General features: G+C 33.1%; 1 protein-coding gene across 4 annotated transcripts; it reads right to left on the reverse strand.

The window, feature by feature from the left end:
* Positions 1-2,198: 2,198 nt before the first annotated feature.
* LOC116106548 (protein phosphatase methylesterase 1-like) lies at positions 2,199-12,933 on the reverse strand. Of its 4 annotated transcripts, none has more exons than XM_031392919.1 (14): positions 12,661-12,927; positions 11,666-11,743; positions 10,140-10,224; positions 9,995-10,065; positions 8,377-8,491; positions 8,182-8,261; positions 7,466-7,550; positions 7,296-7,376; positions 5,369-5,463; positions 5,227-5,277; positions 3,680-3,760; positions 3,200-3,272; positions 3,033-3,110; positions 2,199-2,512 (listed from the first exon to the last, which is right to left on the reverse strand). In XM_031392919.1, exons 1-14 carry the CDS (start codon positions 12,786-12,788, stop codon positions 2,468-2,470), a joined length of 1,146 nt encoding a protein of 381 aa, XP_031248779.1. In that variant the 5' UTR covers positions 12,789-12,927; the 3' UTR covers positions 2,199-2,467. The 4 variants fall into 4 exon arrangements, with proteins under 4 accessions (XP_031248779.1, XP_031248778.1, XP_031248780.1 ...); XM_031392918.1 differs by having other exon boundaries at positions 11,666-11,764; XM_031392920.1 differs by lacking the exon at positions 11,666-11,743 and having other exon boundaries at positions 12,661-12,928.
* Positions 12,934-13,174: the final 241 nt, after the last annotated feature.

Genomic DNA, 13,174 nt, shown 5'->3' on the forward strand with positions numbered 1-13,174 from the left:
GGCATGATTTTCTTTCCCAAGGAGATGGTTGACCCTTCTCATCTCTAAACTACATTTCACCTACCATCAGATTACCTTTGCAGGTGAATTTCAAAGAGAATGAAGCTTAGTAATAGTTAATATATGTTAATGATGGAGATTCTAAACATACTGCCTTATTGATGCCAAGTTGTTCAAATTTAATATGCATCATATCCTCGAAAAAAAGGCAAAAAATCATATTAGGTCATTCCCAGTCAAGGTGATGCCACATGCCCTAAAGTCCATAAAAGTTACAGGGAAAAATTGCCAATACCCAATCGTCCCAACACAAAACATCTTTATCAAGCACCACAACCTTCTGTGCCACAGCATTGCCCTCATCATTGTTGTACAACATTGCTACAAGAAACGGTGATTTCTAGTTCAACGATTTAGGTGTGAGATGAAAATTTGAACACTTTATTCATTATAAAGATATCTATGATTGGTTTTTCAGCAGGAAATTATGAAATTTTATGAAATTACCTGCTTAGCCAATAATAAGAACATTAAATTTTAAAGACAAGTTTTCCAAATCATTCTTACACTAGCTCAAATTATCAAAGTTTGTTTCTTAAATAAGAAAACAAAGAAAGAAAAAAAGCTCATATTACAAATGTCACAGAGCTTTCCTTCCTTTTTCCATAATTATTGTTATTGTTTCATCTTTGCTTTCATAATCTGTCTAAATTAAAAACTCATTATATTACCCCTCACAATCAACATTAATCCACATATCAATGATACTTTTCAGTTTGACTATAAATAAACAAACATACCTCCTCTCCCATATTGTTCAGTTTCTAACAAACGTGCTCGATGGACATAACTGCAGAATAAAGTCAAAACAGATAGTTAGCACAAGGACTGGAAATACACAATGACAATTTGTAGTTAGAATGACAGAGCACTTACCACTTCTTTGAATCATCATACTTTAATGTGGAAGGGATAGAAACACGGGCAGAGTCAATATTCTCAAAGCACCTCCTTTGACACTCCATTCAATCTGTTAAATTATCAAATTAATTGAGAGAGACAAACATCAAGGGTAAGCAGAAGCTTACATTCAGAAAAAAATTTCCAGCTTAATACTACATTAGACTTTTTGGGCCATGTCATGGTAGATTAGATGTCTAACATGCAACTTCCATCCCAATGCCGTAGGCATCATAGTGCCATCACCAGATACATTCCATTTAAGTTATTTACATCAATATGGTGATTCGTCCATAATCTAGTGGTCAGCTTGGGTCCGTGGTCAATGTCAGCAGTTTACCAGCCAATAAGTCAACTTATCAGTGGTATGTCATCAAAGCTTCTTAATAACACAATGGTATTTGCATCCTTCAGATCCTTTAACGAGGGTGTCACTTTACGGCATATATTCTTCACCCGCTATATTCATTATTATCAGAGTGTCTTATAAAAATAGGCCTACTATCTTCTCTATTCAACGGCAAAGGGTAATTAAAACAATCAAATCATCTATTTGTTAAACTTCATTATCATCCACTGTATGCTGTTAATCAAACAACAGACAAAGAAATTAAGTCAACCCCTAGAATCTTAACCGATTCTCAAATACTACTTGCATAATATATTGCTAAACTGCAGAAGTTTCAACCATGCTCTGGCAATATCGGATACAGTAAAAGTATTGTGATCGGTATCAATAGGCATAACCCTTTCAGGATAACTAGATTCATCTATGATTTCATATAGAATGCTTTTTTCTTTTCAAAATAAAAAGTTGATAATGCTAACGTGTACTGTAATTTAACTTCATTTATATATATTTTTTATATAATTACTAATTTATGATAACATATTAAATTCTTAAAAAAAAAAAAAAATAGAAATACTTTTAGTAGAGGTAAAATACCATTAAATATTAGATTACCTAAAAAGCAAAACTTAGTCCAAAAAGTATTAGATTAATTAGTAATAACAAAATTAATGAATATTTACTAATTAATTAAAGTTAACGCATAATAAAAGTAATCTAAAATCATTTTCAAAAGGTTGTTTTTAAACTAATATGTCGAACACATTTTCAATTTTTTTATTTTCAACATCCTATTTTAAGACAAACGCCAAAATTTGTTTTAAAACTCTAGACACATGAATTTAAATTATTATTTTTTTATTATTTTAAATATTCTCATAAAACACAAAAACAATTCATAAACAAACAGCCCCAAAACCTCTTAAATTAAGAAAACAAAAGACAAAATCATACCAAAAGGAATACCACTAACCATATTTACTAAAGCTTTGCACATAGCACAAACTCTTTATGATCATACATAATACCACACCAGTATCACCAAAAATAAAGGGAAAAAAACACGCACACACACAAATAAGAGACGATATGTTCTTACTGAAATAGTAAAGAGATAGAGAGAGAGAGAGGATTGTCAGATCAGTATGCAGGGGGTTCTCATTGTTGCGAATGTGACTGCAATGGCCGACGGAGTCCGGGTATCTACAACACAATCAATCCCGTGACTTCATAAGAATCACAGAATAAAAATGCCCTATTCACAAGTTTAAAGAAATAAGAACCAGCTTATTGCTGAATGATTCCTAACTTGATGGATGTAAATAAGCTAAAAGAGTAATGTTACACATCTCGTCTAATATTCCAAAATTTTAATTTCAAGTGAAATGACATTCTACATGACACTATTTTGTAAATAATTAACTAATATGATAAGTGACATGGTAAGATCATGTAGGATTACATGTCATTTAGGACAGAAATTTTGAGACACTGTCAAAATCTATAATATTACTCAAATCAAAACAATAAGCACAAGACAAGATTGACCAGTATGACATTCATTACTATCGAGTATAAAATGCTATTCTAGGAATAAAATTAGATGCTTTTTGATCGATTAGGACAACAAAAGGACCAAGGATGGAACTACAGACATAAGAATCAGTTTGTGAACAAGTTCAGCGAATAAGTACAGAATTGACAACAGGATATGGATACCAACCTCAACTCCTTGGGGGCCAATTCGGTTACGAGATATAAAATTGAGTATCAGAGTTGCAAATTCCTCAGGAGAGTCTTCCTATAATAATTTGGCATATGAAAATTGCAATTGTTCAATACTAAGTTATAAATATAAAGAGCGTGTTAAGAAATATAACTGATGTGGACCTGTATAGCATGCCCAGTATGTCTCACAACTACCATCTGAAATTTTCCTTGCATTTGCCCAATTGTGAGAGATCTGTTACAGAACAGTGAGAAATTTTCTCAGGATATCAAGTTGAAGAGTTTTCATGTTTCGGCAGTAGCATGGCTTGCTGAAAACTAATCACTACCAAAGAAAGAATTTATCTTATTCTATCCAGCCAATGCCATTCCTTCGGAACTGAACAATGATGAACAAAACAAAGTGTAGAAAATTCTTCAAGCTTTAGATACTGATTGCTTAATTACCAGAGCTTTGGATTATGACATTGATCCAAAATATTGTTTGGAATAATGTGAAGCAAGTTTGGCTATGCCTTCAAAATCTTATCCATGTTTTAACATTTATTCCTCAAGAAATAGTTTTGTTATTAATAAACATGGTTTCGAATAATGATATTGATTAACTTCAAAAATGATCTATTATAACTTAATAAAGACAACCTGTCCAGTCTGTCTGTTCCTGCTAGCAGCAAGACCTTTGGGACTGGACATGACAAAAATATATCCGAAAGCCCTTCATACCTGCAAGACAATTCAAAGGTTCAATAGAAACGAATTTTCGCAAATAATTTTTACTGAAGAGAAAGATAAACATCCATTTACACACTAACATCAAAATACTGTTACTTATATTTACTAAGGCATGTATTTGGTTACCATGTGATAGAGACTTGAGAAACCAGTTGACATATACAAACAATAAAGTACTACAAGCAGTCTTAATTAGAAATAGAATTTTTTTCGCATTGAACTTTGATAAGATTGACTTTGCTGTCAATTATGATGATCAACAGTTACTCTGACTGCCAAAGCAATTTAATGCTCTGAAATTCTGAAGTGATAAATTGAACCCAAGCAAGCCTCAAAACAGAAGTTGTATTGACTACAAGAATCCATTGCTCTGTTACACCCAGTCCAAGCTTAATTGTTGCATCCTAGCACATTTCAAAGCAAATTTATAGGACTACTGGAGTTACTTGATAGCTAGTGTAAAACTATGGTAATATCCTCAGAAGGTCCACTTTGAAATTTAATCTGCCAAACTCAAATGACAGAATCTAACTAGAAGGTTGACAAAAGAAAAAAAAGTGGGTGTCTTTCCCCGTTTAACCAAAAGGAACCTTCAAAGTTAACGCTTATAAATTAATAGAAATAAACAAAGGCATGATCTTCTTTTCCCAAGGAGATGGTTGACCCTTCTCATCTCCTTAAACTACATTTCATCCTACCATCAGATATACCTTTGCAGGTGAATTTCAAATGAGAATGAAGCTTAGTAATAGTTAATATATGTTAATAGATGGAGATTCTAAACATACTTGCCTAATTGATGCCAAGTTGTTCAAATTTCATATATGCATCATATCCTCGAAAAAAAGGCAAAAAATCATTATTATGGTCATTCCACCAGTCAAGTGTATGCCACATGCCCTAAAGTCCATAAAAGTTACAGGGAAAAATTGCCAATACCCAATCGTCCCAACACAAAAGTCATCTTTATCCAAGCACCACAACCTTCTGTGCCACCAGCATTGCCCTCATCATTGTTGTACAACATTTGCTACAAGAAACGGTGATTTCTAGTTCAACGATTTAGGTGTGAGATGAAAATTTTGAACACTTTATTCATTATAAAGATATCTATGATTTGGTTTTTCAGCAGGAAATTATGAAATTTTATGAAATTACCTGCTTAGCCAATAATAAAGAACATTAAATTTTAAAGACAAGTTTTCCAAATCATTCTTACACTAGCTCAAATTATCAAAGTTTGTTTCTTAAATAAGAAAACAAAGAAAGAAAAAAAGCTCATATTATCAAATGTTCACAGAGCTTTGCCCTTCCTTTTTCCATAATTATTGTTATTGTTTCATCTTTTGCTTTTCATAATCTGTCTAAATTAAAAACTCATTATATTACCCCTCACAATCAACATTAATCCACATATCAATGATACTTTTCAGTTTGACTATAAATAACAAACATACCATCCTCTCCAATATTGTTCAGTTTCTACCAAACGTGCTCGATGGACATAACTGCAGAATAAAGTCAAAACAGCATATGTTAGCACAAGGACTTGGAAATTACACAATGACAATTTGTAGTTAGAATGACAGATGCACTTACCACTTCTTTGAATCATCATACTTTAATGTGGAAGGGATAGAAACACGGGCAGAGTCAATATTTCTCAAAGCACCTCCTTTGACACTCCATTCAATCTGTTAAATTATCAAATTAATTGAGAGAGACAAACATCAAGGGTAAGCAGAAGCTTACATTCAGAAAAAAAATTTCCAGCTTAATACTACATTAGACTTTTTGGGCCATGTCATGGTAGATTAGATTGTCTAACATGCAACTTCCATCCCAATGCCGTAGGCATCCATAGTTGCCATCAACCAGATACATTCCATTTAAGTTATTTACATCAATATGGTGATTCGTCCATAATCTCGTGGTCAGTCTTGGGTCTGTGGTCAATGTCAGCAGTTTACCAGCCAATAAGTCAACTTTTATCAGTGGTATGTCATCAAAGCTTCTTAATAACACAATGGTATTTGCATCCTTTCAGATCCTTTTAACGAGGGTGTCACTTTACGGCATATATTTCTTCACCCGCTATATTCATTATTATCAGAGTGTTCTATAAAAATAGGCCTACTATCTTCTCTATTCAACGGCAAAGGGTAATTAAAACAATCAAATCTTCATCTATTTGTTAAACTTCATTATCATCCACTGTATGCTTGTTTAATCAAACACCAGACAAAGAATATTAAGTCAACCCCTAGAATCTAACCGATTCTCAAATACTACTTGCATAATATATTGCTAAACTGCAGAAGTTTCAACCATGCTCTGGCAATATCGGATACAGTAAAAGTATTGTGATCGGTATCAATAGGCATAACCCTTTCAGGATAACTAGATTACATCTATGATTTCACTATAGAATGCTTTTTTCTTTTCAAAATAAATTTCGGCGGTCTTTGTTCTTTTAATTTGTTATTACCTTTGGAGTTAAGTCATAAATAAATAAATCAGTATGTGAACAAACGACGAATGAAGCTTGTACATGCTTCTATATGCAAGCATGTGCATTCAAATATATTTAACCATGTGTAAGTTGTATTTTTTAATGAAATATAAGTTCCTAAATGATCATCCATCTTATCTAACGGTTCAAAGAGTGTAGTTCATTAAAGTCAAAAAGTAGCTTTTAACCCAACTTAGCAACTCTCTAAATCTTTGAATTAGAGCATATAAATGTTTGAAAGTTTGTGGCCGATTTTAAATAAAAAAATTTAAGTCATAGTACCTTGACCATAATCTATTATTAATATAAATAATATATTACATATTTGGAAGATATTATAGTAGATAGTATATAATGAAGGCAAGCAAGAGGTCATTGCTCATTGTGAGTTAAGTTTCGCATTTCAGTCCTAAACTTAACACATTTATTAACTGATGGCCTTTGGGCCAACTAAATAAGGGAAGATCTAATGTAAAAATTGGTGAGGACCTCTACCATATGAAATAAGTTTAATAAGAGTGGACAGCCACAAAATTTCATGCTCATTAATCCAGAGTTCTAACTTGCTCAGTTGGCTTTGATTTGAATAAATAAATAAATAATACATCAAACAAAGGAGAGGGAATAACTATTTAACAAGAGAATCAGTTTAATAAAGCATCCAGGAGTTGAATAGAATAACCAAGTCCTAGACATTTTTAAGCTCTAAATTGAATATTATTTTGTCTAAGAAAGAGTCATTCCATTTCCACTCCGTATAACAAAGATAAGGGAAAAGAAAACAATTTTCTGTCTTTAACTTAAAACAATAGAGTGGATGTTTGATAAAAGCAGGGCGTCTTTGAGCTAGGAATAAAGTAGGTTCCAATCATGGCACATGTGAATAATTCAAATACTGAAATCAAGGTCAAACACCAACCTCCACATCATATACTTTGAACTATTAAATATTTCATCAATATAGCCAATAATAAAAACGCGGGAACAACTGGGGTGTGAAGGAAATGTATATACCGCTTTTTCGATGCTTGAAAAGTGCTGCACTCTGCTTGATAGGATTTTCTGCATATGGATCAATGAAGCCATAGCTGTTCCCTGAAAAGACAATCAATATCGGTTCAAATTCCACGTTTTAGCATATAGACACAGTAAATGATGAGAATGTTGCTCCGTAGAAACCAAACCTCTACAACATCCACAACAACCAACCCAGCCAAGGTACGCAATGTTTTCTTTGCAGCAACATGCACAGCAACTGAACCTCCCATGCTGTACATTAATGACAAAATTCATATATATAGTTGGCCTTGGGGGGCAAGAGAGAGATGATGAATGCATCAAAAATGTTCTATTGACAAGAAATTAATAAACAGCTCAAGTCATCATCATCAGCCATTTTTTCTATCAGCAAACAGAACCTTGACAAAGAGTGCAGTTATACATTTTGAAAGCAAACAGATAGCATATTTTGCATTTATAAGAAAAATGATAGCAGCAGCATGGAGATTTTCCACTCATATAAGCATTTAGCAACAGAAACCTAATGATTTCAAGGTTACCACTTTGTCCAAAGGGCAGCACTTCAATTGAAAGGCTTGACAATGTTGTGTGTCAATCTGATGTATATTCTCCTCTAGGGGTTTATTTTATTTACACACTAACATAATCATTCAAATTTTACGCCAGGTAAGGACTAAAATCATTCAACAGACAAAAATAATCAGCTAGAATCTTTGACCAATAAAACATAAAATAAAGTAAAAAGGCCCTGCAATTGACAAATCCTGTTTGATTAATGCCTTTAAAAGTTTTAGCACCTTGTTTTGGCCTCCAAAAATGCATTACATGGTACCAGTGCAACAGAACTTAAAAAGGAAATAATTTATTGAAGAAGCACAACCTGTGGCCGACAAGCACAATAGCAGGAGGGGATTCTCCATACATTTCCTTTATAACAGCTAAAACGTCATTGCACATAGTCTGCACACAGACAATTACCTTTTAATTTCAAGGATGCAAAGCTAAAATAAGAAACTTTCACAACATAACAACTAAAACATCCTTATGTATTTCTTCTACTATTTATTATCTGTACCTCAACAGAGAGGTCAAGATCGTTTTCCGAGGACGATTTTCCATGTCCTCTCAGGTCCATAGCAACTACCCGAGCTTTCTCCTTAATTTTACCAGCTGATAAAGTAAATGAAAGTCTGCCAAAATGAGTTCAGTTAATCAGACAAAACAATAACGCAAAATGTGATTTGGTCTCTACAAATACAAAGAGTTAAAAAAAAAAAAAAAAAGCATTTAAAGTTCTTAAGGAGTATTTAATCGATTGTATACAAAAGAGTGAATTTACATCAAACTGAAAAATATCCAAATATTAGAGGATTTGTTCATATTCATTGATAATCTAAGACAACAATCACCCTTCAATAGAAATTTGAGATAAATCAAAAAATAGACTAGACAGAAACCAATTCCCTAGCAGTAGAGGAGAAAAAACCAATTAAAACAGTCCACTGGTTAAGTTATCCTATCATGCTGACAAACGAAAAGATTCATCCATTAAAAAATGTACATCATGTAAAAATACAAGATTGGAACTTTTGAGTTACTAAATAAAAATTTGAGCTATTGCACTATCCAAGTTGACTATATATTCTTCAATCAACATTCTATTGATATGATATTCCACTTGGTGAAGTCCAGAAAGTGCAGATTTAATGATCTATTCATGTGGAACTTACTTGGACGATTTTTGTCAATTTTAAATCATTTATATATAATCTTCTTTTTCGGCATTGGTAATTCATTAATACTTAAGTTTAATTCATTTAAAGAGTTAAATGAAGATCCGTAGTTTCCAGAATTGCTGGAAGAGGCCGTAGATTGCGTGAACCTCTTATATTAACTTTATTTGCCTAATTAGTATTCCAGAAGTAGTTTTAATTTGGCCTTCCCCTGTCAGAGCCTGAAAATCTTTTGTTTCTTTAATAGGAATCCTACATGAAGTATATGCAGTCTGTCAAATAAATTTTTAAAGCTTTTTAAACTCTACATGAGGGTGTGACATCCCCTTTTTCCCTGGTTGCAATTTTTCAGGAACCTTATCGTGATCAACACTGAGGTTGAACCCCAGAAACTTTTTTCATCTTTTTTTTTCTAAATTTTTACAATCTACCTATTGTCTCCAGCAGCTAAATAACCTTAAACATCAAACCTTTTCACGTAAAATCAATTACCAATTTATTTGAAACATATTCTCATCAACCTACAACCACGAATTCACATACAGTGCGTAAGATTCTGCATTTCCATTTTACCTAATTAATCCTATTCTTGGGACTAAAAAGGAAGCAATTATGCTTGGCCTTGAATGCATTTTTGGCAGTTGAGCTGCCATGGAAGCCAAATACTAAGTAGCATCCATTAAATCATTTTTCCAGGTATTTTTATACACGTTCAAAATAGCAAGTCATCATAGGTTTTTCTTGGAACTAGCATTTTACAGACCTTGTGAGAGTATGTGAAACCAAAGTATTAGAATAAGCATATGACATCAGATGCCTATTAAACTGCAGAACTCTTATTACCTACTTATTTCAACAGACCATTCTATAAATATTACACACAATCTTAAACAATCATCTTCATTAATTTTTAACATTATGAAAAACGAACAGTTTCAGCTGAAGAATAGTCAATCATACCCAGAATATCCACCACCATGCAGGCAAAAAACAACTGGTCCTTCTGTTCCTGCCATATATACATGAAAGACCTAACATGATAAAGCATATTAGAAGAGAATAACTGCAACTAAACTTGAAGATTGTCGAAATTGTCAACACTAACATCATTTGAGTCAGGAATGGGGATATCCTTCTCTTCATCAAAATAGCCCAACCAATCCAAAGGTGAGTATTTTTGCAGAGAACTCCTGCAAGTAAATTTTGGTAAATCAACATACACCTTAAATTATATAGTGAGAAAGAATGCTAAAACTAAAGATATTAGTGAAATTACTTCATGCATAAATATTATATCTTGGCCAGCCCTATAAATCTGAATAACTTGCCACAGTTTTACCCATCTCCCTCTCTCTCTCTCTCTCTCTCTCTCTCTCTCGGATAAGAAACAGATTTTGTATTAAGTGCCAAATTTACAAAAAAGGAAAACAGGCTATCCTCCACCATAGAAGAAAGCATATAGTTGCAGCATGAGAGCCAAAAACATCCAACAAAAAAAAGCAGGACACTCTAAAAGAGTCCTGACAATTTTTTTTTTTTTAAAAAGAAGCCACAAAGTCCTCCACTGCCCCTCCCATTAAACTATACAATAATTCAACTCAATCATAAGACAACTGCTTCCCAATCATGATGGATAAAGAAACGACGAATTCCCCCAACTTTGGAAGTAGCCAACACGTAAAACAGAAGCCCAGATTCATCCCATGAAAAGACTTTTTTTTTTTTTTATTCCATCAATGGCAAATAACCTCAAGGAACATCTTCAAGCACTTCCTTTCCACACCAAACACAATGACAAAGGGAATCCCTTCTAACCCTCCACCTTAATGGAAATATAATAAAATGATGTCCGTGGATATGGTTTTCAACAACTTTTCATGTATCATGCCCATGCTCCACATACATGAAAAACATATCATATATTTCTAGAAATCAAGTTTCCACTTCTGCTAATCTAGCAGAAAAGTTTCCACTTTATGAATCCCTTGGAAAAGCTACCCGCATATCAGAAGTATAAAAAGGGAAAAACTAAGAAAATTCAGTGAACCCCAATACGTATAACATTTTCCACATATATACCCTGAAACTGACATTGCAAACCTGAAAACAAATCATAGCAGCATCACTTATCTTCTTTATTCTTTTTCACAGGGACCTTATACCCATATTTAGTTTTCACCGAAAGAGTATAGACTTATTTTGATAAGATTAGAGACTGACAAACAATTTACAAATGGAGTTAACATATTCTTTTATTCTTTTTTCTTCTAAACTACTATTTAGAAAGTTGTTCAATTCACCAAAAGCCAAGTAATACCGAAATTAACAACCTTGTGCACAGGGATTACTACTTTGAGGAAGTTTGTTTTCTCTTTCAGGAAGCCTCTACAAAAATGAGGCGTCATAGCCTCATCAACAAAATTTACGTGTGAACAAACAAAAATATGAATCCACTACTAAGATGCCAATACCTAAACACTTAATTTAACCATAATAAGAGTGTTATTAGGAGCATTTCCGTAAAAATCCCTTTCAAATAAAAACACCTTAAACCTGAAGGTAATAGTCAAGTAATCAGACATGCAGTTTGATCCAGCAAGGTCAAAGGTTCCAATCTTGAGGACCACCTACCTAGCAACAAGCCATGAGTTATCTTCTTCGGAAAGATTGTATGATTCAGCGGGGGGCCCAGTTCCACACTCAAGTTTGCTAAGCGGGTTCAAAGGGACTCTGGGTTATAAAAATAAATAAAATAAATAAAGCAAAAAAACACTTTATACAATTTTTCAAATACTAATCAATTGCTTCTCCTAAAAACATTTCAAGTACTTTTTACTCAATCCGTGCTTCCTGAAAAGGGAATCTATCCTCCCAAGTACTTCTCTCAAAAGTAATTCAAGTGCTTGCTTTCTTAATCTCAAAAAGCGCACCCAAATGCATTGTAACACGATGATTCCAATTTTCAATCTAGAACAAATTTCACATACCATTACAAGAAACACTACATGCACAGAGTAGTCATCCCAACTGTGTATCAAATGACATAACAACTAATTTATCCTAGACATTTCCCTTTCTAAATCATCGTGCCATCAACGCAATGATTCCATAATCAACCACCACATCAGCTACAACACAAAATTCAGATAATTACTTTATAATCGAAGCATTATCAAGTCATTAATTACTGCAGTTATAAACCCCCAAATTTTAGTATATCAAAAACCTAGGTTGATGAAATGAACTGAATTCAAACAAAAAAAAAACTATCTTAAAAAGAAATCAAATTAGAAAACATGAAAGCTCTCGCTCTCAATTATCAAGTTTACGCAATGAACAGAATAAAAACAAAATTCAGAAACTTACTATATAAGTGACGCATATCAAGCCATTATTTACTGCGCTTATAAACCTCTAAATCTCAATATGTCATAAACCTAGGTTGATGAATGAACTGAATTAAAAAAGATTATATATATATATCAAGAAATCAAATTATAAAACTATGAAAGCTTTTATACGCTCTCAACGACAACAATTAAGTTTACGCAATGAAAACCATAAAACAACCGAGAAATTGAATGAAACGTAAAGAGTTAACAATTGAAAAGGAGTTGAGAGCTTACTGAGAGGGAGGGCGTAGAGGAACAGAGGCGTAAGCGGAGGGCAATGGCGCTTCGTTCCGTTGTGGTGGTTGTTCTAGTTCTTCTTCTAAGCTCTCTTCGGGTAGTGAACTGAGATTCGACGAATCCATTGCTTGATCAGTTCAATTCACTTTTCGGTAGCTCTGAAATGGAGGAAAACGAAATTGGAGGGGACGATTGATTAATTTGATTTTAGGTGTGGGAGATTTATATCTTTAATTTTAGAGGGGTCTTTTCAAGAAATATATAACTATGTGGTACTTTACTAATCTCGCTGATGAATAATGGGAGATCTATTATATCTTTAATTTTAGAGGGGTCTTTTTTGGTGATATTTAACCATGTAGTATTTCTGTATTTCATCAACCTAGCCGTTGAATTACTTAGAAGGTCAAGAAATATTTAACTATGTAGTATTTTATCAACCTAGCCGTTGAATAACTTAGAAGGTCAAAAATACCCTTCCTACAATTTCTTCCTTTTCTCTCCAACTAAT

The sequence above is a fragment of the Pistacia vera genome, unplaced genomic scaffold (genome assembly GCF_008641045.1).
Source record: "Pistacia vera cultivar Batoury unplaced genomic scaffold, PisVer_v2 Contig52, whole genome shotgun sequence".
Classification (NCBI taxonomy): domain Eukaryota; kingdom Viridiplantae; phylum Streptophyta; class Magnoliopsida; order Sapindales; family Anacardiaceae; genus Pistacia; species Pistacia vera.